This window comes from Microtus pennsylvanicus, chromosome 7, assembly GCF_037038515.1.
Source record: "Microtus pennsylvanicus isolate mMicPen1 chromosome 7, mMicPen1.hap1, whole genome shotgun sequence".
Lineage (NCBI taxonomy): Eukaryota > Metazoa > Chordata > Mammalia > Rodentia > Cricetidae > Microtus > Microtus pennsylvanicus.
Genome location: NC_134585.1, coordinates 110,836,603 through 110,864,465, shown reverse-complemented (window position 1 = coordinate 110,864,465; position 27,863 = coordinate 110,836,603). Strand labels below are relative to the sequence as shown.

Below are 27,863 nucleotides of genomic sequence, written 5' to 3'. Positions count from 1 at the left end.
TCGCCGATGGTCGGTCGCGGCCCAGGCACGGCGAGCTGCGCGCCTGCGCCGAGAGGTGTGTGCAGGGGAGGGGGGGCGCCCCCAGGTCGGTCCCGCCTGCGCTCGGCGCTCGGCGCGTTCTAGGGCGAGGGGGCGGGATTTCCGCAGGAAGCTGGCTGGGGCACTGAGTGATGGCCTCGGCGGCTGGGACTGGAGGGCAGGAATGCGATAGATCTGCCATTTGTTGATTTGGTAGCGAATGCCCAACCGGGCCTAGAGATAGTTGAGGACACCCGAGGGCAGAGCGAACGGCCTGCGGGGTTCCGGTCGGCGCCTGAAGGGCCGTGGCCGGGCTCGGCAGATGCTCGAGGGGTGACATTTGTGTTCCGCCCTGGGGAAGGCACTGCCAAGTGACACCTCGCCTTTAGGGTTTTCCCTGTCCACATTTCCTCTACTCAGGCTCCCACATCGGGACTAGAAGGAGTCTACGGATTCGCCACGGGTCTGTGGAAACGGCCCCGTGACTGTTGGCGAAGATGCCATACCTTGGCTCCGAGGAGGTGGTGAAGGAACTGAAGAAGGCTCTGTGTAACCCTCATATTCAGGCTGATAGGCTGCGCTACCGGAATGTCATCCAGCGAGTTATTAGGTATCACCGACCTTAGAATTCTAATTTCCACCCCCACCTTCCCCACCCTGCCCTACTTTTAATCCTCTTCCGGCACCCACTCTGAGAAAGTAAATGAACCTCCAAACACGGCAGTTGTCTCTTTTGGCCTTGAGATTGCATTTCTGGATTGTCAGTCACTTCAGTCTTCCTACCCCAGCTGAGAGGTTTCACGTCACAGACTTCAGCAGTTATGCTGCTGACCCCTGGTGCCATAACTTAACCTAGTACAGTTCTCCATTTATTATTATTATTATTATTTAAGATGCAGACCTATTTATCCCTCTGCTTGTTTGGCATTTCCACCTGGATAGTTCTTCAAAGATATGGCCAAATTAAAACTAGCATTCTTCTCCTCGTCAGACCTGCTATTCTGCCTGTATTTGTGTTATGAATGTCACCAGGCATCCTACTAAACATGATAGTCAACTTTGACGACACTAGTGGTTTGAAAAATTCTAAAAATCCCCTCTTTGTTATTGAGACTGTAGTGTTGGCTCAGGCTGTCATAAGCACAGCCTATTGTGGTAATTTATTAATAAGTGGCCTTGTCGCCTCCCTTCATTTGGGACTTTTTGGTTATATACATTTGAACATATAATTAATCTGTAGCTATAGCTCAAAAATGTTAGTAGGGCACAAAAGTCCCCTGGGGTGCTTTTTAAAGAAGTGTGACCCTGGAACTGACTCTGATTTCATTAGGATGAGATGGAATCCAGGGACTGTATTTTTAAGAAACGTCTCAGCTGGTCCTATGTAGTAGTGTGGTTCCACTTAGAAACTGCCAGTGGAATGAAGTCCAAACTTGGTATCATGTCACCCAAGGATAAAGGTTCACTTCCTGTCCACGCCTTATAGCGTGTAATGTTAGCTGAATCCCATTTGCCTAACCAACTGATCATTTAGCCAGAGCATTCTGTGAGAAGTGTTTTCTGACTTCCGTAGTAGCATGTGGATGCGGATCTTCTTGGTCTGTGTTCTGTGCATCCGTTCAAGTACTCACACTGGAGTTTTTAAATCAGTGATGTTCTTGGCTGCCTCCTTAGTTGATCTTAAATTTCTAAACATCTGAGGCTACACCTGCCACCCGCTCTGTTTGGTTTTATCTTGCTTTGAGACAGCCTTGGCTGTTCTGGGAACTCACTATGTAGACCAGGCTGCCCTCGGACTCGCAGAGGTCCACCTGCCTCTGCCTAACACGTGCTCAGATTACAGTTGTGCGTCACCATGCCCAGCTTTCCATTTTTACTTTTATGTGTATGAGTAAGTTTCCTGCATTGTAAGTGTACAGCGTGTATGCCTGGTGCCTGACAAGGCTTCAGATCCCCTTGTGATAGTTATAAGCTACCATGTGGGTGCTGGGAACTGAACTCAGCTTTTTTTTATTTTTTTATTTTTTTATTTTTTTTGGTTTTTCGAGACAGGGTTTCTCTGTGGTTTTGGAGCCTGTCCTGGAACTAGCTCTTGTAGACCAGGCTGGTCTCGAACTCACAGAGATCCGCCTGCCTCTGCCTCCCAAGTGCTGGGATTAAAGGCGTGAGCCACCACCGCCCGGCCCTCAGCTTTTTTTTAAATATTTATTTATTATGTGTGTATGCCTGCTGGCCAGAAGAGGGCACCAGACCCCATTACAGATAGTTGTGAGCCACCACGTGGTTGCTGGGAATTGAACTCAGGACCTTTGGTAGAGCAGGCAATGCTCTTAACCGCTGAGCCATCTCTCCAGCCCCCTGAACTCAGCTTTTTTGCAAGAGCAACCAGATGCCAGTTAACCATGAAGCTCCCTCTCCAGCCTATACCTTCGAAAGATGTTGTCCCCTTATCATATCTTTGGAATGATAAAGTTGAATGTACCATCTCTGTGTCATTTCCTTGCAGTGGACTAAGGATTCAAGTGTCGAATCCTTAGTTGCAGGCCCATAATAGGAAGTTGTGTGTTGTAATAGACAAGGTAGACACAATTATAGCTCGCTGAGAGATCATAATTTAGTTAGACAAACAACATATATAAATAAAATTCCTCTTACAGATTGGGGATTGTGTGTTTTACTTCTTTCTGTTCTTTCTATGTTTTACAGGCACATGACTCAGGGCTTGGACATGTCTGATGTTTTCATGGAAATGGTGAAGGCCAGTGCCACTGTAGATATTGTTCAGAAAAAGTTGGTTTATCTGTATATGGGCACATACGCACCTTTGAAACCAGACCTGGCACTCTTGGCTATCAATACACTATGCAAAGACTGCTCCGACCCCAACCCAATGGTGCGAGGACTGGCTCTACGGAGCATGTGCAGCCTCAGGTGAACACTTTTACTCCTGCCTGGCCCTCAGTGGCTGATGGATTAGCAGATTTTTAATGAGGACAGCTCATTACTGTCCCTAATACTCCCTAATACTAAGGAAAGTACTGTTCTTCCTCGAACTCAGATTTTCAGCTATCACTTTGACCTTCTAAACTGTATCTCATGGTTTTATTTAAAGGTGGTTTTCTTGGTAAAATAGTTCTGAGTTTCAGTTAAAGATGCTTAATAAGGCCAGGTGTTAGCGGTGCATGCCTTTAATCCTAGTACTTGGGAGGCAGAGGCAGACAAATCTCTGTGAGCTTGAGGCCAGCCTGGTCTACAGAGCTAGTTCCAGGATAGGCTTAAAGCTACAGAGAAACCCTGTCTCGAAAAACCAAAAAAAAAAAAAAAAAGATGGTTTTTTTTTTTTTTTTGGTTTTTTCGAGACAGGGTTTCTCTGTGGTTTTGGAGCCTGTCCTGGAACTAGCTCTGTAGACCAGGCTGGTCTCGAACTCACAGAGATCCGCCTGCCTCTGCCTCCCGAGTGCTGGGATTAAAGGCGTGCGCCACCACCGCCCGGCTTAAAAAAAAAAAGAAGATGTTTAATAAGCTATTACTGTAACAATTTGTGCTGCCTCTGAAGCAGTATTCCAAACAGAAAAATCAAATTATAGCTTTTTAAATTTGATAGAGGCTTTCTCCAATTCCTTGAGATCTGACATATAGACGTTCAAATATGAATTATTAAATCACACTTAAATATGTCAAAGCTGGTATTTCAAGATCTGCCTGACTCTAGAATGCATTTCAGGATGCCTGGTGTGCAGGAATATATCCAACAGCCTATTCTTAATGGTCTGCGGGATAAGGCTTCCTATGTCAGAAGAGTGGCAGTCCTTGGCTGTGCCAAGATGCATCATCTTCATGGAGACTCTGAAGTGGGTAAGATCATCTGCCCTGCTCAGTATTCACTTGTGCCTCTATGGTGTGTATAATTTCAGAAGAAGAAAAAAATATGGCTTGGTAGAAGACGACAGTGTGCATGTCTCTCTAAATCAGATGTTTGTTTTTATTCCAGCTCCTCTTTTCAGTCTTTAAAAGAAATTTCTCAATTTGTATGTCCTATCTGATACCCAAAATGATGTTATTTGTCGTTGCTTTTGGTTTTGTTTTTTGTTTTGGCAGAGATGTGGCTTTGTCTGCCCAGAGCCACTGTCCCTATGACTCAAGTTTTTCTCTATTTGTAATCTTTGGTTTTTGTTTCAGATGGTGCTCTAGTCAATGAGTTATACAGCCTCCTGCGTGACCAGGATCCAATTGTGGTTGTGAACTGTCTGAGGTCTCTAGAGGAAATTTTAAAACAGGAAGGAGGTGTTGTCATTAATAAGCCCATTGCCCACCATCTCTTAAATAGGTTTGGATGCTCTTTTTATTTTGAAATATGAATCATGGCATGATCTTATTGATGAATTAAATTGTCTTATTATTGTGTATGATGGGGGTGGTGATGTGGGTTTGGGTATACATGTGCTCCAGCAGAAGTATGAAGGTCAGACAACTCAGAGGCGTTGATTCTCTTCTTCCACTTTTATGTGGGTTCCAATAGAACTCAAATCATTAGGCTTACATAGCAAATGCTTTTACCCACTGAGCCATTTGCCAGCCCAGAAGTAACTTCAAGTTTACTGCAATTATTAATTTTCTCATATTTCACTGGGAGAATTTCTGATGTATTTGTCTTGATATGTAAAGACTGTAGAAACAAGCTATGGAGATAAATTCCTTCTGTAGTACCTATTATGTCCCTGAAACTAAGCCATTTATCTTAAAATTAGAAAATCTAGGCTCTTGTAGAGATGGCTAAGTAGCTAAGAGCACTGACTGCTCTTCCAGAGGACCCAGGTTCAATTCCCACCATCCACATTTTTACTCACAACTGCCTGTGACTCCAGTTTCAGGGGATCCAGCACCCTCTTCTGACCTCCTAGAGGGTCGCATGCAGTGCACTTAAATGTAGACAAAATACTCATACACAAAAACAAATAGACCTAGGAAAAGTATAGCAAATGTGCCTGTGTTGTGGACTGTAAAGATTATGTTTTAGAATGTAAAAAGAATTTGATCATGGCATATCTGTTTTAAGAATTCTCTCCCCCTTTTGTTACGATGAACCTCTACTTGGCTTATGGCAGTCATATGTAGAATATCCCATTTGTTATTAAAATAATGCTTTTGTTTTCATTTTGGACAGAATGCCAAAACTGGATCAATGGGGCCAGGCTGAAGTATTGAACTTTCTGCTCCGCTACCAACCCCGCAGCGAGGAGGAACTGTTTGATATTCTCAATTTGTTGGACAGCTATCTCAAGAGCAGCAGCACAGGTGTGGTGATGGGAGCCACCAAACTCTTTCTGACCTTGGCAAAAAACTTCCCCCATGTACAAACGGATGTGCTTGTACGAGTCAAGGGACCCCTGCTAGCTGCCTGTTCTTCAGAGAGTCGTGAGCTCTGCTTCGCTGCTCTCTGTCATGTCCGCCAAGTCTTGCATAGTTTGCCAGGTCACTTTAGCGGTCACTACAAAAAGTTCTTCTGCTCCTACTCGGAGCCCCACTACATCAAGCTTCAGAAGGTGGAGGTGCTGTGTGAGCTGGTGAATGACGAGAACGTGCAGCAGGTGCTAGAAGAGCTCCGAGGATACTGCACTGATGTGTCTGCTGACTTTGCACAGGCTGCCATCTTTGCCATAGGTAAAGTACCTGTGCTTTGCTTTCTTGAGACCCATGTCATCCAGCTAAAGACTGTAGTCAGGAACAGTAGTAAATGAATCTTGTTTCAGAGACAAAGTGTCATGCATTTTGGGTCATATTTTGGGTCAGTGATTACATGCAAGGGAAAAGAGTTGTTTTGTTTTAAATAAAGGCAGATGTTTCTCAAGGCAGACAATATATGTAAGTCAAACAGCAATACTTAAAATTTATACTGTCTTTATGTTATCGTCTATCCAAAATGCTTTTATATATATCATTTTATGGTCTTGTAAGGCAGTCAAGAATAGTGCGTATTTTAAAGACAAAGAAACTTAGGTACACAAAGGTTACTAAGTGGCCAAAAGATCTTTTATTTTTCAAACTGAATGGAACCCAACTCTTTTGACTAAAAGTCCTCTGCTGTAATGGGCTGTATTACAGTATATAGTGCTAAGTGTAGACCATAGAGTAATCCCTTAGTTTCAGAGATGTTCTGACTGCTTGAAAGGCTAAAAGAATGAAAACAGCTGACAAGCTAACGTTGAAAGGGCTAAAACTAGGTGAGGATGAGGAACACTATATTTGAAATAAAGTTTCTGAGGCAAAAAAAAAGACACTAAGGTTCTTAAACTAAAAGATTGCTCTCACGTATCTCCAGCAGTAATATTCCCATTCGGTGTGTTGCATCCAGAAGGGTGCCTCAGTCAAATGTGGTATGTGCCTGTGATTCCAGCATCAAGACCGAAGCAGGAGAATCACAAGTTCAAGACCACCCTACGAACTACAGCAAGACCCTGTGTCAAAGAAACAGACCAGAAACTGCTTCCCATGTGCTTTCAGCCTTGTGCTTGGGAACTTTTGTCTTTTCCATACGGTTTCTTTTGCTCAGTCGAAAACAACTGAATTTATTTTAACCATAGTTCCCAGCACAGCAGAATTAGTCTTACTTCATTGTGATTAGTGATTTTATTTTCTTTTAAAGATGTCTTTGGTTATTATATTAGTTATTTTTCTTGTTCCTGTGACCCGAATACCTGATATGAAGCTAGTTGAGGAGAGAAGAGTTTATGTTGGCTTATAGTCTGAGGGGATACAGTCCAACATGACAGGAGTGTGAGGCAGCTGGTCTTACTGCATTTTCATACAGGAAGTAGAGAAGAAAAAGTTTACTTCTTCCTCTTAACTCATTCTGAGATCCCAACCCACATGATGGTGCCTTCCACATTCAGGATGGGTCCCCTCTTTTCAGATAAACTTTTGTGGAAACACTCTTAGAGACATACCTATAGGTGTGGTGTTTCCATGATGGATATAAATCTAGTCAAGTTGACAGAGATTAACCATCTTAGACAGCTTTGTCTTTTTTCCTTGTTTTTCATTTTTTATTTATTTATTTATTTGTTTGTTTGTTTTTTATTGAGAAAAGGAAAAAAAAAGTTTCCCCCTCCTCCCAGCCTCCCATTTCCCTCCCCCTCCTCCCACCCTTCTCCCCTCCCCCCACTCCTCTTCCCCTCCCTCTCCAGTCCAACGAGCAGTCAGGGTTCCCTGCCCTGTGGAAAGTCCAAAGTCCTCCCCCTTCCATCCATGTCTAGGAAGGTGAACATCCAAACTGGCTAGGCTCCCACACAGCCAGAACATGAAGTAGGATCAAAACCCCGTACCATTGTCCTTGGCTTCTCATCAGCCCTCATTGTTCGCCATGTTCAGAGAGTCCGGTTTTATCCCATGCTTTTTCAGTCATAGTCCAGCTGGCCTTGGTGCGCTCCCAATAGATCAGCCCCACTGTCTCAGTGGGTGGGTGCACCCCTCGTGGTCCTGACTTCCTTGCTCATCTTCTCCCTCCTTCCGCTCCTCATTGGGACCTTGGGAGCTCAGTTTAGTGCTCCAGTGTTTGTTTTTCATTTTTAAAACAGAGTCTTGCTGTGTAGTCCAGACTAGCATCTAATTTGTGGTCCTCCTGCTGCAGCCTCTGAACTTGTGTTCGCCTCTGACTAATGGGAAATGGCTTTAGAATAATGTGCTAGCATTTCACCTTTCCGTCCTCTGTAGGTAGCATTGCCAAGACTTACACAGACCAGTGCGTACAGATTCTAACAGAGTTGTTGGGGCTCCGACAAGAGCACATCACTACAGGTAATGCCTGACTTCCTAGGATCGTTTTCTTTCCTTTTTTTTTTTTTAAAACCAAGTAGCTAGCTAACAGTAGTTGTTTAAAAAAATCTTTTCTTATTAACTGAATTTCAATTATATCGACTTAGCCATGTCCTTACGTCCATTATCTGTTGCCATCAGAGAAGATTAGCAGGGTAGCCTCTTCTGGCTGCTGGAGCGACAAGGCTGCTCTGTGGATAATGAAGGCACTAGGAAGCTCTCTTAGCTGTACCCCTCTTTTCTCTTCGTCCAACTTCCAATGCTGGGCTGGAGTGAGGCAAGGAAGGCCTTATTCTCAGACTTTTATAAGTGCCAGTCACATGTGTCTTCTTAAATTGTGCAATTTAAGCACCTCATCTTCATGTCAAATTTATCTTTGCGTAAAATTCATGTGTCTTTTCTGTTTCTCAATTAATTAATAACTACCCCTCCACCCTGTTTTCCCGAAGTTCAGTGAGAAATCTAATCCAAACGCACGCATCTTCTCAGGATTCTTTCCTGCATGGACGCTAACCTGTGCTCTTGTGTCCCCTCTGCTGTAGTGGTGGTGCAGACTTTCCGAGACCTGGTGTGGTTGTGCCCTCAGTGTACTGAAGCTGTGTGTCAGGCCCTGCCCGGCTGTGAGGAGAACATTCAAGACACTGAGGTAGAATGCAATTCTCTTTTCACTTGTAATCACAGAAGGGGTTATAGGACCTGTCTTATGAAATGGTGTAGTGGTGTAGTATTTGTATTTTGATAAATAAATCCTGCCTGAAGAGCAGAGGCAAAACTAAAGCCACTAGAAGTCAGGCCATGGTGACACACAACTTTAATCCCAGGATTTGGGAGACAGAGTCAAAGGGATCTCTGAATTCAAGGCCGCCCTGGGCCACAAGATCAGTGCAGAAACAAACCCAGGTGGTGATGGCTTTAGTCCCTTTAATCCCAGCACTAGAGGGAATATAAAATGGGACACAGAGAGGCTTAATCTGTTTAGTTTTCAATCCCCCAGCCTTGCTAGAAGTAGCACTTCTCTAGTGGCTGGCTGACTTTCTTTTCTGGTTTTCAGGTTGAACCCCAGTTTTTGTCTCTGGGTTTTATTATTCATGCTACAAAATGGAGTCTGTATCTGTTTGGTCTTGTGATGCTGGGTATCAGACTCACACTAGGTATACAGTTCTACCACTGAGAAAGTCTCTAGCCCTGAAATGGAAGCCAGTTACTCTTTTTACCATCCTATGTCCAAGTAGGACCTCAAGCTTGCTTATATCTCAGGTTATTTTGGGGACATAAGTAACACAAAAGTTATAAAAAGGAAGCTTATCTGTAGTGTTAATTACAAATTCTTTGATACCATTGTCCTCTTGAATAATTATGAGCCAGAGATTTAGACTATGGAATTTTTTGTTGTTGGTAGTTTTTTTGTTTGTTAACACTTACATAGCCCTGGCTGGTATGGCCTTGGTGTGTACACTAGACTTGCCTGCCTCCTGAGTGCTGGCATTAAAGATGTGCTTCACCATGTCTGGCCTGTGTGGTACTTTTTGTTTGAGATTTTTACAGAAATTTATTTCCTTCCTCCCCACAAAGTTTGCTGAGTTAAATATCTAGGGGTGGGGAGTTCTAGACAGACAGGCTTTTAAGAAACATGACAGATGATTCTGGTGTATCTTCTAAGTTAGTAACTACTTTCATAACAAGATTGCAAGAAATTCTTTGAGTAGTTTTTATTGAAACATGAAACCTCAGTACACACCTTTGGTTCCAGCACTTGGGAACAGAGGCTAGTGGATCTCTGAGTTTGTGACCAGTCTGGTCTGTAAACTGAATCCACAACAGCCAGAGCTACATAGTCAAAAAAACCAAATAAACAAAAACTACAACAAAAGAAACATTAAATGTAGCATGAATTCTAATTGTTCCTAATAATAAAAACCTGGAGTCAGGTATTGGCTTAAAGCTGAAGGATCAGAGAAGGAGAATGGCAGCCACTAGAGTTCTTACCTCTACCAATGCTCAGACCAAAGAGTGATCCTGTCTGTACAAATTATCAGACTGCCGCTGTCTCTATAAACCTCAGACTGCACCCATCTCTATGAATGCTCAGACTTAATCTTCAGAATGTATTTGAGCTCCTGTCGCCTCCTGCCTTATATTCCTCTCTCTGCCCAGCCATATGGCTCCTGTCTCCACCTCCCTAGTGCTGGGATTAAAGGTGTGTGATCCCAACTACTGAGATCACCTTTGTGTGAGCTCTGTTTCTCTTTTAGACAGATTCAATCTCATGTAGCCCAGAGTTGCCTTGACTCACAGAGATCCGGTCCCTCTCTGTCTCCCAAGTGCTGGGATTAAAGGTGTGTACCACTACTGCCTGTCCTGTGTGGCTGACTATTGGTTTAGCTCTACACTCTGACCTTCAGACAAGCTTTATTTGTTAGATTACAAAGTATCCCTACAATTAAACCTTAAATTGGACAAAAGGCCCCAAACCAAGAAAGCTTTAATTGCTTAGTCAGCATAGCCTTACAAAAGGTTATTTTGTTGTTGTTCTCTTTGTCTCTAGTGTCTCACATATAGCCCAGGTTGTCATTAAACTCACTGTGTAGCTAACTGTGACCTTGGACTCTCATCCTCCTGCCTCCGTCAGTGAGGAGTTATAGGTGTGATCCTCACAACTGACAGGGTTTCTCTGTGTAGCTCTGGCTATCCTGGAACTGGCTCTGTAGCCTCAAACTCAGATCTACCTGCCTCTGCCTCCTAAGTGCTGGGATTAAAGGCATGGGCCACCCCTGCCTGGCTTTTTGTTTTTTTAACCTCACACCCAGTTTTTTTGATGCTGGGCATCAAACTCGGGGTCTTGTGCCTGCTCTGTCGGCATTTTGTCAACTGCACTGCATCCCTAACCCCAGTCCCATTGCATTAGAATTTCATTCTTGTTTATTTTCGAGAAGTGGTGGAGCAGGATGCACAGTGCACACTGACACCAATGAAACAGTATAGTTTATCTCTTGGCACTAGGGGAAAAGCTAAACCCACGGCTGTCTTCTGTTTCCTTGTTTGGGCAGCCACATTTTAAACATCTATTATTTTCTCATTCCTAGGGGAAACAGGCACTTATTTGGTTACTTGGGGTCCATGGGGAAAAAATCCCCAATGCTCCTTATGTGTTGGAGGAGTTTGTAGAAAATGTGAAGTCGGAGACATTCCCTGCCGTTAAGATGGAGCTACTGGCTGCACTAATGCGCCTTTTCCTCTTGCGCCCTGCGGAGTGCCAGGACATGCTGGGACGGCTGTTACATTACTGCATAGGTAGGTTTTCCAGAGCAGAGCTCCTGCTGAGACTCAGCTACAAGTCCTCGCAGCCTGCTCTGCTGGGAAATCATGTCTGGAGCTTGGAAAGGAGGTGATACTTTCTAAAGTTTCTTGCTTTTCTCCTCTTATGGTTGGCACAAAGGTTGGAGGGAGTAGGGTGTCTGTTTGTTTAACTCAATCCATTGTTTTCTCTCAGAGGAAGAAAAGGATATGGCTGTACGAGACCGAGGACTCTTCTATTATCGCCTCCTGTTAGTTGGCATTGATAAAGTTAAGCAGATCCTGTGTAGTCCTAAGTCTGACCCTTCTCTGGGACTTTTGGAGGATCAGCCAGAACGACCTGTGAATAGCTGGGCTTCAGATTTCAACACACTGGTGCCAGTGTATGGCAAAGCCCACTGGGCAACTATCTCTAAATGCCAGAAGGGAGAGCCTCATCGCCTTGAGCTGCCTCCCAGTGCATCTTTGGCCACACCAGGTAAAAATAGTGTTTACCTTCTATCTTGTCATGGTAAAACTTTTCACCACCCCTTGTGGGAACTGGTGGAAAGTAAAATACTGTAGCTAAATTTCAGATGCTTGCCTGAATTTGAATTCTTTGTGGGCATGAGGAGAGTCCATCATTGGCTATTTAATCATTTATCTGAAGACAACAGACACTGTATATGTGTTTTGTTTTTGATGTTTATGAGCTACAATGGCCTTGAGCTGGGTGTGTACCCAAGGCTTCCCTTTCACCCCCACCCCAGGCACAAGGAGTACAAGTGGGTCCCACCGTGCTTGGCAACACATTGGGTATTTTGGAATGTAAGGTAAAATTGTTGCTGAGAGTATCTCTTATAAAAGTCTTCTAATTGTTTTAGGTCACTTGATTTCTGAAGAGAACAAAGAAGGAATACAAGAATCTCCTGATCCTGAAGCTCTCGTGCTGGTCCCCAATCTCCAGCTTACTGCTGAGTATTTTGAGAAAACATGGCTTAGCCTCAAAGTTGCTCATCAACAGATGTTTCCTTGGCAGGGAGAAGTCCAGCCCGACACTCTCCAAATGGCTCTAAGAGTAGTGAACATTCAGACCATCGCCATGAGCAGGGCTGGAGCAAAGCCCTGGAAAGCCTACCTCAGCGCTCAGGATGACACCGGCTGTCTCTTCTTAACTGAACTGTTGCTGAAGCCTGAGAACTCAGAAATGCAGACCTCTGTGAAGCAGAGCGTGGCAAGGACTGAAACACTGCATGGGTTTGTGTCTGTGTTAGAAACTGTGATTGGAACCATCGGAGACATAAAATCTTAACACTGTCTCGCTGCCTGCCTTGGGGTGAGATGAACACTTTCAGAGTTCCTTCACTTTCTTACAGAGCTGCTGTGAGTCCACGTATCAGATGCAGAAGAGAGAGGGCAGTCTGGGAATCCCGGCTCTAATTTTTACCCTAAGTCTCTTCCCTGTTCCCTTCCAGCCTGTCAGGGATTGATCCCATTTTTAAAGGAGAGTGTTACACAGTAGTCTTGGTAAGGGTAAGGATAGGATGGGGTTGTTTCTCTGATATTTTAGGGATTATAATTATTAAATATACCTGGTGCCTGTGGAAATTGGTAGCTGTCACCATTTTTGAGGGTCTTTTTTTTTTTCCTTCAGTAAACTGTTCTTATATTACTAGGCTGCTTTTTAGGTTAGGATCCAAAACTCCTTAATGTGGTCTAAAGTACCTCTCCAGTGTCATGGCTCCCCACTCCAGAAACAGCCTCTCTTCTGACACAGTGGTTTACCAAAGAAGAAAACAAAAAACTGGTTTATTGTAATCTCTGAGTGCTCTTTCATCCCAGGCCTTAACATCTGTTTCTTGCCTAGAGCAGTTCCTTGCTCTCACGTCTCAACACGCAGTGTGTCTTTCTTAGTTGTGGGTCTTTCAGGGTGTTTTGTGTGACTCTCTCTGCCTTAATTAGGGCTCTGTACTCAAGCTGTCACAGCTGCCACTCAGGAACGGAGAGGAAGCTCAGGTGGTAGAGTGCTCGATTAGCATGCACAGACCCCAAGTTTGAGCTGTAGCAACACATAAAGTTGAGTATGGTGGTGCCTGGAATCCCAGTGCTCGGGAGCTGGAAGCAGGAGGATTAGAAGTTCAAGGTCAGTGTCAGCTCCAGTAGGGTGCTTTGAGAGAGACACTGTCAGCAAAAAAAGAGGAGTCCTGGTGAGATGGCTCAGCAGGTGAGGTGCTTGCTACCAAGCTTGCAAACCTGAGTTGATACCCTTGGCCCACATTGTTGAAGGAGAGAACCAACCTAACGCATGTTTATTCTCAGACATCCATCCACACATATGCTGTGGGACAAAGTATGCTCCACTACATTCAGTAAATAATTTTTAATTTTAATTTATTTTAACCTTTTCTCATTTTACACACCAAATCCATTTCCCACTCAACAAATAAATTAAAAAAAAATTTTAATTGTCTGGCATGGTGACTTAGTGTGTAAACTACCTATCTCCAAGCTTGAGGATCTGAGATCAATCCCCAGGACCCAATGATAGAAGGAGAGAATGGCTCCCAAAGATTGTTGTCTGACCTTCATTCATACACTGTGCCATGTGTGTATGTGCCCCCCCAAATAAATAACTTAAAAATGGTTTTATGTTGCAGCTCTATTGCCATTGTTTTCTTATTGTTTATGCTCAGTTTTTATTTTATTTATGCTTGACTGTATTTTATACAGTGATATCACTAATGCTGTAGATGCAACAGCAATCTGTGTTAAGACTCAGCTGTCCAGAAAGGGAGAATGAAATACCAGTTAATCCCAGTGTGTTGGAGTGGGGAAATAGATGTTTACAGAGGATAGAGCTGAGACATTAGCCTCAGATTTGGCTTTATGAACGATTTGGGCTTTTTCCTCAACTGCTGCCGTGGTGCTCGGTCTCTCCAAGGAACCTGAGGCCACACTGGGGTGAGGCCCTCACTTCTTCCAGCGACTAGCACTGTGCTAGCCGTCCACACCGCGGCCTTCGCCTCTGAGCTTGCCTATATCTATTCTGCCCTCATCCTCCACCATGGCACGGTGGTGGTCATGGAGGATAAGATCAATGCCCTCATCAGTGAAGCTGGCATCAATGTTGAACCTTTCTGGGCTGGCTTGTTTGCAAAGAGCCTCGCCAATGTCAGCACTGGGAGTCTCAAATGCAAGGTAGGGGCTGAAGCCGCACCAGCAGGCGGTCCTGCCTTCTCCACTACTGCTGCCCCTGCTGCGGAGAAGAAAGTGGAAGAAAAGAAGGAAGACTCGAGGCTTCTGGTGACGACATGGGCTTTGGTGTTGTACACTAAATATTTTGTTAACATGCCCAATAAAAAGATGAACCTGTAAAAAAAAATGATTTGGCAGTCAGAATGAAGAGAAGCATTTCTTTGTCATAGTGTGTGAGTGCGTGTGTGCACATGTGCCATGGTACATGTGCGGAGGTCAGAGGACAATTTACCCTGTGGGTTCTGGGTATCTTCAAATTTGGTGCACTCCTATTTGACCACTCAGCCATCTCTCCAGCCCTGTCACCAGATTTTAATTTGTAAGAGAAATGTGCATGTATTTCTTAGGGTGACATGAAGTGATAGGTGCAGGATCCTCATAGGAAGTTGGTAAAGAGTTTCGTATGACATTTTCCTTATGGAAGCAGAGAGCATAACAAGCTGAGCTCAAGGCACACCTTTGCGGGCTTATGGTAGCATTTCACCAACTAGCTTAGCTCAAGAATGTCTGTCTAGATATGTAAATTGCATGGTCGGCTTTGTTTTTGTGTTTTTGAGACAGGGTCTTAATGCAAAGCCCTGGCTGGCCTGGAACTTGTTATGTAGACTATTGTGGCCTCAAACTCATCAGAGATCCTCTTGCCTCTGCCTCCTAAGTGCTGGAATTAAAGACTCATGCCATCATGCCTGGTTAAATTATCTTAACAGATAATTTTTCACTCATGATTTCTCTCAACGAGGTTCTTCATAGAGTGAATGGTAGGTAGTATTGACTTATTTAATAGGAAGAGCCTATGTTTTGGGAACTGCTTGTCAAGTTTTCCCAACTGAATAATTCTAAGGGCAGTGAAGGTCTTGTTACCCTTATGTCTACAATACATTCCCCATAATATTTCTTAGTGAATATTTGTTGAATGAATAGCTGTAAGGAATTAATGGTATTCTTAAAATATTTATTTTGTGCATATATGTGGGGGGGGGTAAGTGCCAGGGTGTGTGTTATAAGTCAATACAACTTAATTTTTCATTCCCCTGTGTGGGCAACAGGAATTGAACTCAGGACATCAGGTCTAGCATCAGGCAGCTTTTCTCATTGGGCCATCTTATTGACTCCTAGACTAATCTGAGGTTGATGTCTGAAATATGTTTTATTATAGTCTATTAACTATACAGAAAGTAATGAAATGCCATTTAGACCAGAATTTTTTTCTTTCTTTTCTATTTGTTTGTTTTTGTTTTTTTCAGACTGGGCCTTACTATGTTGCTGTGTAGACCAGATTGACCTTTAACCCAAGATCTGCTGCCTGCCTGTGCCTTTAGAGTGCTGGGATGGTTTTGAACCACCATGTGGGTACTAGGACTCAAACCCAGGTCCTCTGCAAGAACAAGTGCTCTTGACCTCTGAGCCATCTGCCACACCCTGAGAAATTGCTTTTGGAAGATGTACTTTATTTATTTATTTGTTTCAGAGTTACAGGTCCTGCTGTTACAGGTATGCATCACTACACCTGACCTGGGAGTGTACTTTAAATTTTTAAAAAGTTTAATTATTCCTAGTGGGGAGTGGTGGCAGGGAGTGGGAGGGGTGTGTGTGTGTGTGCATCTCAGAGGATGCTGGTGGAGATTAGAAGACAGCATTTGAGAGAAGGTGCTGTTCTTGCACTGTGTTCTGAGGATACAACTCAAGTCTTCAGGCTTGCTCAACAAGTGCTTTTACCTGCTAAGCAGTCTTTTTTTTTCTTAATAATATTTATTTATTTATTATGTATACAATATTCTGTCTGTGTGTATGTCTGCAGGCCAGAAGAGGGTACCAGACCTCATTACAGATGGTTGTGAGCCACCATGTGGTTGCTGGGAATTGAACTCAGGACTTTTGGAAGAGCAGGCAATGCTTTTAACCACTGAGCCATCTCTCCAGCCCCCCCTGCTAAGCAGTCTTATCAGCCCCTGGAAAGTGTACTTTCCAGATGGTCCCAGGGAAGTACTGATTCTTCCAGTTGCTTGGCTTTGCTAATTTGTAAACAACATGACCAACATGTTGTATACCATGAACTTACTAATTCCTAGCATTTTTCACCTTAGGAGCTCTGTTTAACTTCTGTGAACAAGTGGCTTGATGATATAATATAAATGATGCCTGCTTTTCTTTTAAAATTCCAAGGGCACCTCATCCTGGCTTCTAAGAACAATGGCCCAGTCTCAGCCTTAGTTGATAGGTAAGCATTATGTAACCACGTAATGCCGAGGCAGCCATTTGTATCTTAACAGACCGTTGTTTATCGCTGTGAACTAGTAACAGTTATATATCTTTTCTTCTCTCTATCTGGATGAGGGTTCTGATTATTTTTTTTCTTAGCTACTTGGTGTTTGGGGGAGAAAGGGAACATGACTTATTTTCTTTAGGTTTCCATACTAAGAGAACCTACATCTGGGAAATTCACCCATATACCCTTGGTGTTGCTGATGGAAGAACACAGGCTTTGGGCCAGGATCCTATAAGGAGACAAGACTTTAAGGGGCCTGATGTCTGCTGTTGTGGTTAGATGGTGGCAAAAAAAAAAAAAAAAACCACCACCAACAACAACAAAATGACTGTAAAGTATTATGGTCTTATCATTTCCCAGTAGAAAATAGGAACATGATGTTAGGACTGAAGGGAGGTGGGCTGCAGGGAAGAGACTGTTTAGGAAGGAACTGCATTGAAAGTCCAAAGAAGTAAATAAGGTGTGAAAATTTATTCCACAATATCCCCTGGGGCCTATACTCTGTTTATATAAACCTTATTTATTATCGGTACATTAATTATACAAAATAATACAAAGAAGTTGAGACTACATTCCAAAGATGACATTTGCCCATAAGCATATCAGTAGTGAAATGGTGGTTTACTATTGTGAGAAAAACTTGTGTTTAAGGTAAGACAGACTTTTATTATTTTATTGTTACTGTGTGTATATGTGTTTGTGTGTGTGTGCCGGTACAAATATTTGTGCATACCTGTTTAGGCCAGAAGTCAATATTAGATGTCTTCCGCCTTACCTTTTAAAACAGTCTCTCACAGAACCTAGAGCTTACTGCCAGCCAGCCACAGGAGTCCCCTTTGTCTCTGCCTCTCCAGTGCTGAGGTGACAGCTACACGCCATGTCTCTGCAACTGCTCCCATTGGTTGCTGGATGGCACCACCGTGATGCCAGTTGGGCTAGGCACCAACCGGTGAGGCCATTTTGTTTTCTGCACATTGGTTTTCTGGCTGCCCAGCTGCCCAGACCCAAATAATCACACAGAAACCATATTAATTACAACACTGTTTGGCCAATAGCTTAGGTGTATTTCTAGATAGCTCTTATATCTTAAATTAACCCATTTCCATTAATCTGTGCATCACCACAAGGCTGTGGCCTACTGATAAGGTTCTGGCATCTTTCTTCTTTGGCAGTTACATGGTGTCTGTCTGACTCCACCTTCTTTCTCCCTGCATTCAGTTTAGTTTTTCTACCTAGCTCTATTCTGCCCTGCTATAGACCAAAGCAGTTTTTTTAAAAATTAACAAATGGTAATACAACAGTCATAGCATACAGAGGGGAGTCCCAACAACCTCTACATATATACTTCTTAAAAAATAAAAAATGTAGCTGGGTGGTGGTGGTGGACACCTCTAATCCCATCACTAGGGAGGCAGAGGCAGGCAGATATCAGTGAGTTTGAAGCCAGACTGGTCTACAAAGCAAGTTCTAGGACAGTCAGGGCTGTTACACAGAGAAACCCTGTCTTGAAAAAACCTAACTAAATAAATAAACATAATTATGCATGTGTTATATGTATGTGTGTGTGCCTGCGTGCGTTTGTGTGCGTTACGATGTGCGTGAAGGTCTGAGGGGGCCTCGAGAGGGTCAGTTCCCTCCTTCTACCTTGTGAGTCCTGGGGATCAAACTCAGGTCAGCAGTATTGTAAAAAGTGGTGTGCGAGAGAAAGACGCCATGCGGCAGAGCTCATGTGGAGGGGGCTTTTATTAAGGGAAAGGGAAGGCCAGCCTCTGGGGACGGGAATGGTGGAAGAGAAGGGAGAGGAAAAGAGGAGGGAGAGAGAGAAAGAGAGACCAATGGAGAGAGAGAGAGAGGGAAGGAGAGAGGCAGAGAGACGAGGCGGGGCAGGTGGCAGAGCCCACCTTTAAAAGGGAATGTAGTGAATGTGCACAGGAGGAGCTCCAGTGACTGCGGCCGCCGAGGGTATTTCCTGTCAGAGCCCCAAGGGCAGGGTAGGTGTTTGAACACTAACAGGCAGGCTTGCTGGGAAGTGGCCACAGAGCCACCTCACTGCCGCCCTCCCCGTTATCATTTGTAGTGTTGATATAATTTCAGACTTATGAGAAGTACAAGAAATTCCAAGAAACCTCTAGTCCACATGAAGCATTTTGGTCTGCCTTATGTCTTATGATTTCTTTTTCCCCCATAGTGTTTACACAAGTGACATACACAGCCCTATGTTTGTCTACCCTTTCTGAACTACTCGAGCTATGCTGGAGATTCACCCTCAGCTGGTGTGGACGGTCTTCCTAAGAATGAAGACATGACCATGTACAGTCCCAGCACAGTTAGCACACTCAGGGCCTTTAGTATTCTTACAGTCCCATCTATAGGACACATCCCATCCCATCTTTTATTTGTGCGTCTATATTTTCCTAGTCAGGATCTAATTTAGTTGTCATAGCTCATTAGCTTCTTTTATACTGTAATAGTTACTAACTCTCTCCATATTGCTTGACATTAACTTTTAGCAGTGGGGCTTAGAATTGAAATTAAATTTAGGGCATGCTAGGCAAGAGCCATATATATCTCCACCCACCTATCCCTTTCTTTAGATAAAGTCTCGTGTCATTCAAACTGGTCATGAACTCATGCAGTCCTCCTGCATCAATCTCCCAAGTTGATTATAGGTTGAGTCATTATGCCTAGCTATCTACAGAGTGTGTAAAGGCTTCAGAAATTTTGGTTCAGAGCTAAAGAGGTGTCTCAATTTGTAGATTGCTTGCCTAGCCTGCAAGAAGCTTTAGCACTACGTAAAGCCAGGCATGGTAGTGCATGCTTGTAATCCCAGACCTCAAGAGGTGGAGGCAGGAACATAAAAAGTTCAAGATAACCCTTGGCTATAAAGTGAGTTAGAGGTCACCCTGTCTCAAAAGAGAAAAGAAGATAAGGTTTCTTTATATAGTCCATATTTAAAATCACACTTCAGGAGAGAACTTGATCACTCAATAGTGGCTAAAGCCCAGGTGGTATAGGTACCCGGTCAGGAGCTGAATTCCAGATCTAATATTTGCTAGCCCTCATTAAAACAATAACAACAACAACAAACAACCACACAAAGGCCTAGGACCTCCACAGCCAGTCGATTGAATAAGCACAATGATGCTGAAGGTAACAGCACCCATGCCATCTTTTGCTGGGTTCAAAATGTGTTACTCAGGACATTCAGAGTCAGTGTTGTGGGGCATCCCTGTAATTCCAGCACGTAGGCCAGCCTGGGGGAGGGGGCAGACTTAAAACAATTTTTGGGACAAAAAAAATGCTCAGTGTTACTACTATCACTTATGATTGAAAAAAAAGTCCTAGTGAAACCGGAAGTGTATATACTACCCTGACCTGAAAAGACAATCAATGTTTTGCATCTTTTTGTTTGAGGTCCTTGTTTGCTGATAAAGTAACTGAGTAGGACTTAGGCACAACGATGTAAAAAAAAAAAATACAGGACTGGGGAGATGAAGACCTGTGTCCCAGCTTTATCTTAGTCTAGAAGTTTCTGTGTGATCTCTGAAAATTCCCTTGATGTCTCTGATCCTCTATTTCCTCACATGAAGAATTATGAATACTGGGTATTAAGTAGTATAAGGTTAACTAGGCTGGCTTTGGGTCATGTAAAACTGATCTTGGGACTAGAGAGAAGGCTCAGCAGGTGACAGTACTTGCTGCTCTTTCAGAGGGCCTGGGTTTGACTTTCAGTGCCCAAGTGCAAAGACTTAATATCTACCTGTAACTCCTGCTTCAGGGGATCTAGTGCCCTCTTCTGGCCTCTGTGTGCACTGGATTGGCATGGCATATACTCACACATAGAAATAAAGAAAAATAACATTTAAAATAATTCAAAACTGGGTCTTAATTGTGACCTTTCCACTTAACGTGAAAGCTCCTCACCTACCTCTTCTAATGGTACAGACTCCCAGCCAGGCAGGGCGCTACACACCTGCAATCCCTGCACCCAGGGGAAGTTGTAGGCCAGTCTGGATAACTGGGGCCTTATCAGAAATCAACAAAAAGGCACAAATCCTATCATGTTCCCACTCTCACGACTGCATCTGAATCTAATCTGCCTCCCAAAGACTCTTCAAAAAGTCATCGAATTTGTTCCATCTTTGATGTATGCCTTTTGTAGAAATGTGAACATTTATTGCAGAAGGAACCCAAAGATGTGACTACCAGGAGACCCACTGGGGGACATTTGCAAAATGGCTGTCACCCCAGCACTCGGGAGGCAGAGGCAGGCGGATCTCTGTGAGTTCGAGGCCAGCCTGGTCTACAGAGCAAGTTCCAGGACAGGCTCCAAAGCCACAGAGAAATCCTGTCTCAAAAAAACAAAAACAAAAAAAAAATGGCTGTCACAGGAAGAAATTGGATTTGACCTATGGTGATTGGACAGATGAGGGGACAGCCTCAATCTGGGCTGCCGGGTCGAGAGTTAAGCACCCCCCAGCGTTATTAAACTCTACCAAATCATATTAAAGGCTGTTAGAATTTTTCGAGCTGAGCTTTTGCTGCACCTTTATTATAAACACCCTTTTAATGTTTCTGGGAATGGCTGGACTGCGGGGAGTTGACTATCTGTCAGGCCCTTCCTCAGGGAACTGTTACCTGAGCAGCTCCTCGGCTGGTACCTGGCTGGACTGCCCACAGGGCAGCCTGGTTGTTTTGGGGACTTTATGGACACTCAGTGGCCAAGGTCCATTTCCACCAGAGCTGAACACGTGCTCCAGTTGTGACTGTTCTGGACCACACCGGCTAAGAAAATAGCGCTGTATGCAATAGAGCAACCCCGGGAATGCCGGGCATGGTTGTGCAATCCCAGGACCCAGGAGATGCACAGGAGGGTCGAGAACTCAAGGTTAGCCTCTACTGTGATTTTAAGGTCATCTTGGGCTACATCAGCTCTATCTATAAAAAAGGTCAATCAATAATAAGTGTTGGTGAACTTGACACTATGCTGGTTACTCTTCAGCTGTCTCGTTCAGATCAGAGGGAAGATCTCCATCGCAACCCCTACCTCCACTCCCCGACCTCCACTCTGGCCTAGCAAAAAGACGCGGGTTGTTGTAGATGGTAACCCTTCATTGGCATGAAGAGCTGCACCACAACCGGTGCAGGCATCCCTGCCACAGACACACACCACCTGGTAATGGGATCAGCTGGGAGTCGCCCTTCTCCGCTTCTCCCTGGAGCTAGAGAAGCATTACGGCTCAATAAATGGAGTGTGATGGTTTGAAGGAAAATTTGCCCCCACCACCCCCAGGGAATGACACTCTTAGGAGCTGTGGCCTCATTGAAAGAAGTGTGTCACTGTGGGGGTGGGCTTTGAGGTCTCCTATGCTCAGTGTCACGGTTTCCTTCTTGTTGCCCGCAGATGTAGAACTCTCAGCTCCTCCAGCACCACATCTGCCTGCATGCCAGCCGACATGATGATAATGGACTGACCTCTGAACTCTAAGCCAGCCCCAACTGCATAAGAGTTGCTGTGATCATGGTGTCTCTTCACAGCAAGAGAAACCCTAAGTCAAATGGTCTCTCCCAAATGGTCTTTTCTTTCTTTCTTTCTTTCTTTCTTTCTTTCTTTCTTTCTTTCTTTCTTTCTTTCTTCCTATCTACTATCTATCTATCTATCTTCTATCTATCTATCTATCTATCTATCTATCTATCTATCTATCTATCTATTATCTATCTATCTACTATCTATCTATCTTTTTTCTTTTCTTTTCTTTTTTTTTTTTTTGATTTTAGAGACAAGGTTTCTCCGTAGCTTTTGGTTCCTGTCCTGGAACTAGCTCTTGTAGACCAGGCTGGTCTCGAACCCACAGAGATCCGCCTGCCTCTGCCTCCCGAGTGCTGGGATTAAAGGCGTGCGCCACCACCGCCCGGCTCTATCTATCTACTAGATATCTATATCTCATTTTTAAGTCAGGCTCTCTCTATTTAGCCCTGCCTAACCTGGAAAATATGTAGACCAGGCTGGCCTTGAACTCACAGAGGCTCCCTAGCTTCTGCCTCCTGAGTGCTGAAACTGAACTTTGCCCATCTTTGATTTCTGTCACCCACAGGCTGAGCTGCTGAGATGAAGAGACAGCAGAGCAGCTACGACAGCAGCAGCAGCCGTGAGAGATCATCCAGGGTTCCCCGGAGCAGAGCACAGACAGCGAGCCGATACAGGACCTGGAAATAGAGAAAACGTTCTCCAAGGCCCTGGAGACTAGAAGAGCTCCAGGAAGCTGCTAAGCCTTAGGAGTTGAGGGTCCTTGCCCCTATGGCAGGAGAGATAGAAGATGTAGAGGCATACAGCTGAGGTTTGGGAACTCCAACACTAGGTGATAGTTGCTGTTGCTGCTGCTACTGCGAGTCTGAGATTACATTGGCTACTACTGAGAGCTGCGACAGCCCAGAGAGAGATAAGCCTCTGACCTGAGCACCTACAGTCATAATCTCCAGACCCAAGAGCCTGGCATCATAGCCCTTAAGTTCTCAGGACTTAAAGCTATAAGGTTCTGAGTCTGTCAGCACAGCCACGAGCCTTCGGCACTCAAGGGTCCCGGTCTCTCTGAGGGTTTCCACGTGAGAGGAGCAAAGGCACCCTGTCAGCTGACTAATAGCACAAGATGCCTCTTGATTAAAGAATATCATGACTGCCAAGATGGCCTGGGATGTAAGGTGCTTGCCCCCAACCCTAAGGACCTGAGATCAAGTTCTGGGATCCACAGGTAGGAGACAACCTGCTTTCTCAGGTTGTCCTTGGTTGCGGGAGGTCCTCCCGCTCCTCCAGCCTATAGCTGCTGAGATACCAGCCCATTGGGGCGTGGTCTCTCTCCCTTTAAAAAAGCGGCCACTTCCCTCTCCTCTCTTTCTTCACTGGCAACTAGAGGGCTGTTGCCTGGGACAGTGATCTGTAAGTTTTTTCCCCTTTAAATAAATACCACCCTATTAATCATAATTCCAAACTGGTGTGGCATTGTTTGTGACTTACGCCTTCAGTCCTTGGCCCTCCACACCTCCCATAAGGTGCATGAGCACACACATGAAATACATATTAACAATTTTAAATAAAATCATAGCAATATGAAGCAACATCACCCATTTTACACAGTCATGTAAGAACTCAAAGATAGGGGCTGGAGAGATGGCTCAGCAGTTAAGAGCATTGCCTGCTATTCCAAAGGTCCTGAGTTCAATTCCCAGCAACCACATGGTGGCTCACAACCATCTGTAATGAGGTTGGGTGCCCTCTTCTGGCCTGAAGGCATATATTGTATACTAAATAAATAAATATTGCTGGGCGGTGGTGGCACACACCTTTAAGTGGAGGCAGAGGCAGGCGGATCTCTGTAAGTTCTAGACCAGGCCAGCCTGGTCTAGAAGAGCTAGTTTCAGGACAGGAACCAAAAGCTACGGAGAAACCTTGTCTCGAAAATCAAAAAAAAAAAAAAAAAGAACTCAAAGATACCAATAAACATGGAAGAGGCAGATAAGGGAGAGAGAGATAGGGCTACAAAAAATTCACGAGACAGGCATGGTGGTCCACACCCGTGGTCCCAGCATTGGCAGGCTGAGGGGAGAGGACTGCCCCAAATTTGAGACTGCACTGAGCTACATAGTGATTTAGAGGCCAGAGACAGTGAGCTGACATAATTCAGTCTTCATACCAGTCTCAAGATGGGCTCGCTCTGCCTGCCACCCTGGACAAATAACCGTGACCTTGAGTCTTGGGTGAGCTGCGGTTTTTGGCTGAGGTTTTACCTGTGAGAAGGTGTGGGCACCCGCAGAACCAGCCTGGGAAGAGACCAGTTCTTCCCACAGGTGGACTGGAGCTTTGCTCCGCCCTCTGCCAGCCTGGGGACTGTGGAGTCGAAGGGCTGTCAGAGATCACGCCTGTCAGTGCCCCAGGGCTAGCGGGTTGGTCGGGAATGGAAACTCATTGTTTTAAAACTACACCCTAGGACTCAATGCCACGTCGTTTTCTTTACAAATCTCCTCTCATCATCAACTCGGAGAGGTGAGCTGAGCAGTCTGTGAGTCTCTGTTGGACGTGAGTGCATCTAGTAAATCCATACTGAATGCTTACTGTGTGTTCTGGGAACACAGCACACGGCACTCCATCCCCACGAGAGAAGGCAGTGGTGGGAACGGACCTTAGGCAGGAAGTCATCTGACAGACTTAAACCGAGTGGACAGACAGGAAGTCACTGTGTTTGTAGGTGGTGGTCAGGGAAGACCTGGCTGCCTTCCAGCAGGGACCTGAGGATGGGGTAGAGATGGCAAATGCAAAGGCCCTGGGGTGGAGCTGGGCTTGAGGGCTCTCGAAAATAATCCCTTTTTTTTTTTTTTTTTGAGACAGGGTTTTTCTGCAGCTTTGGAGCCTGTCTTGGAACTTGCTACATGACTTCAGGTAAGTTATTTAACTCCTCTGGGTCTCAGTTTGTCTACCTGTAAAGTAGGGTTCATGTTAATTTATTGATTGTGATAGGGAGCTTCTAAAATGATTCCTAACAATTGTGTGTGTTCACCCCCCTCCCCCCACCTCCGTGAATGTGAACTGAGTTAGTTGGTGGTTCACTTCTAATTTATACAACCAAGACTGGCTTGCTCATTTTCTACTGATGCTCTCACAAACCTCCATAGACATGATGGCTCAAAGTAATCCGGTTTCCTATTCTGCAGCTCTGGGAGAGACTCATTTAAGTGATTCTTCCTGAGCTACAGTCAGGATCACACGGTTCCTCCCTCCCTCCTTCCTTCCTTTTCCTTCCTTCCTCTTTCTTTCTCTCCTTTTCAACCCCAGGGCCTTGCACGTTCTGGGCACGCTCCCTACCCAATGCTTCTCCAGATGTGGATTCTTTCCTCTGGAAGCTTCAGGGAAGAAGCTGTTTCCTTAGCTTGTCCATTCAACCTAGAGACTGCTTGCATGGCTTAGCTCATAGTCTCTTCCTTCATCTTCCAAGTGCATTGCTCCAAATTCTTTCCCATCATCCCACCTGTCACTCACTCTGACTCTCCTGGGCTTCCTCTTCCCGCTTAGAAGGATCCTCATGACAAGACTGAGCTCTGTGCAGTCTAGAACGCTCTTCCCATCTCAAACTCCTTCCAAAGCAAAACCCCGAGCCACGGAAGCTGCCTTACGAATTGTGGCAGTTGTGTCCGGCACGTTTTAAGGGGAGGATTGTGAATTCAGTCTGCCTCAGACAGCTACATCACATTTGTGACTGGGCAAGGAAAAGACAGTGGCTTTTCTCTCGGGGGTTCTGTCTCTCACTCATCATTTTGGGGAAAGCCAGATGCATCAAGAGGCAGCTGCATGCAGGGATCCATTTAGCTAAGAACTGACACTTCCACTAAAGGCCGGTCACACACAGGGCTGCCAACTATCGTGAGTAAACTCTGAAATGGCTTCTGCACCCAGCCCTGGCCAACAGCTGGATCTCGGTCTCAGGGGCGAACCTGAGTGACCGTGCAGCTATGCAGCCTCCCAGATTCCACACCCTCAGAAGTGGTGTGAGAGGAATTACCTGGAAGACGTTGCTAAGCTTGGGGTCATTGGTAATGTAACAAGGGACAGTTACATCCATTTAGCTTATATCTATTGAGTGCCTGTGGTGGTCTGAAAGAAAATGGCCCCCAAAGGGAGTGGCACTGTGAGGAGCTGTAGCCTTGTTGGAGGAAGTGTGTCACTGTGGGGTGGGCTCTGAGGTCTCTTTTGCTCAAGCTTCCCTCAAGTGTGACTTTCAGTTTCTTCCTGTTCCCTGCAAGACGCAGCACTCTCAGCTCCAGCACCATGTCTGTGTGTACGTGGGCATGCTCTCTGCCAAGATGGACTGCACCTCTGAAACTGTAAGCAAGCCACCCTTATTAAAGGTTTTCTTTATAAGAATTGCTGTGGTCATGTCCATTCATAATGATAGTAACCTGGACTAAGACAGGGACTATGCCGTGTGTCAAGCTTTACTTGATGTATTGGAGAGTAGCCGTGAATGACGCTGAGAAACGCCGTTCTCACAGACGTTAGGCCACCAGAGGAGACGGGTGGACATGTCACAAGCTGACAATATTTTGTAGTGTCTTTTTTTCTATTTTGAGTCAGGGACTGTGTTGCTTTGGCTGGCTTTTTTGTTTTTTGTTTTTCGAGACAGGGTTTCTCTGTGGCTTGGAGCCTGTCCTGGAACTAGCTCTGTAGACCAGGCTGGTCTCGAACTCACAGAGATCCGCCTGCCTCTGCCTCCCGAGTGCTGGGATTAAAGGCGTGCGCTTTGGCTGGCCTTGAACTCTGTGCCTCCTAAGTGCCAGGATTAAAGGTGATCACCACCATGCTTGGTAAAGGTGACAGTTTTTAGGGGGAGAAATGATGATGAAGGAAACACAGTAAAGGATGGGTTTGCTGAAAAGCTGGTGTTTGAACAGAGACTTGAACATAAGGGAGGGAACCACTCATTTTGGGGGAAGAATATTCTAGGTATAGAGGGCACCAAGTGCTAAGGACCTGTGGAGTGTTCCTTGGGGGAAGATTTGTATCACTCTTTACTCTGCCATTCAGGAGGAGCCCTCAGCAGTGCGCCAGCGCCCCCTGGTGGTCAACAGGAAGGCACATTTAGCTGCAGTCTGGCAGTGGGTGGAGGGCTCTGCCGGCCAGGACCTCCAAAGTTGTAACCTGTTCACTTGAGGTCCATCAGCTTAATTACTCGTTTATTTAGGGATTTTTGTTTGTTTTGTTTGAGCCACGCTGTCATGTAGCCCAGGCTGGCCTCAAGCTCACTACATAGTAAGAGAATGACTGATCCTACCTCATCCTGGCATCCCTGGAATTACAGGTGTCCCACCATGCTTGTCCTAGCCCTGGGCACTTTAAAAAGTCCTTTTCTGTTTGAGGCCCTGTGCTAAGTACTTTGCAGGTGCCCTCACTTAATCCTCTTAGTCAGGTCCTGTTAGGTGGGGCTGTGGCGGCTCCAGTTTTACAGGATGAGGGTGGGAAGACACAGCTAGCTAGTGTTCACTGACTCCAGGCCCTCCTGTCTCTGAAAGGACAAGACTATGGCAAGAAGCATCTGAAAGTGCTGGGCATAGCCAAATATCATGCAAGTGTTAGCCCACATATCATGCATGTGGGCTATTAATGTTTCCATTTACCAGCATGGGAAATTAATGTAGAGGGCTTAGGTATTTGCCTCAGATCATAGAGAGAGCAAAGAGGACCAAGCAAGAACTG

At 45.0% G+C, this 27,863-nt stretch overlaps 1 protein-coding gene and 1 pseudogene across 1 annotated transcript; both read left to right on the top strand.

Annotated features, from left to right (window-relative positions):
- Positions 1 to 135: 135 nt before the first annotated feature.
- Positions 136 to 13,747, top strand: Ap4b1 (adaptor related protein complex 4 subunit beta 1). Its single transcript, XM_075981738.1, has 10 exons — positions 136 to 628; positions 2,725 to 2,949; positions 3,743 to 3,873; positions 4,198 to 4,345; positions 5,183 to 5,679; positions 7,729 to 7,812; positions 8,373 to 8,476; positions 10,914 to 11,121; positions 11,321 to 11,602; positions 11,988 to 13,747. The coding sequence occupies exons 1-10, from the start codon at positions 516 to 518 to the stop codon at positions 12,413 to 12,415; spliced, it is 2,220 nt and encodes a 739-aa protein (XP_075837853.1). The 5' UTR covers positions 136 to 515; the 3' UTR covers positions 12,416 to 13,747.
- Positions 13,316 to 14,536, top strand: LOC142854054 (large ribosomal subunit protein P1 pseudogene; annotated as a pseudogene).
- The last annotated feature ends 13,327 nt before the right edge of the window (positions 14,537 to 27,863 follow it).

Excerpts from the sequence above, each read along its gene's own strand:
- Ap4b1 (XM_075981738.1), top strand. The coding sequence starts at position 516 with ATGCCATACCTTGGCTCCGAGGAGGTGGTGAAGGAACTGAAGAAGGCT. Across the intron at positions 8,477-10,913 it reads AGAACATTCAAGACACTGAG|GGGAAACAGGCACTTATTTG; the intron begins GTAGAATGCAAT and ends TCTCATTCCTAG. Across the intron at positions 11,122-11,320 it reads GCTGTTACATTACTGCATAG|AGGAAGAAAAGGATATGGCT; the intron begins GTAGGTTTTCCA and ends GTTTTCTCTCAG.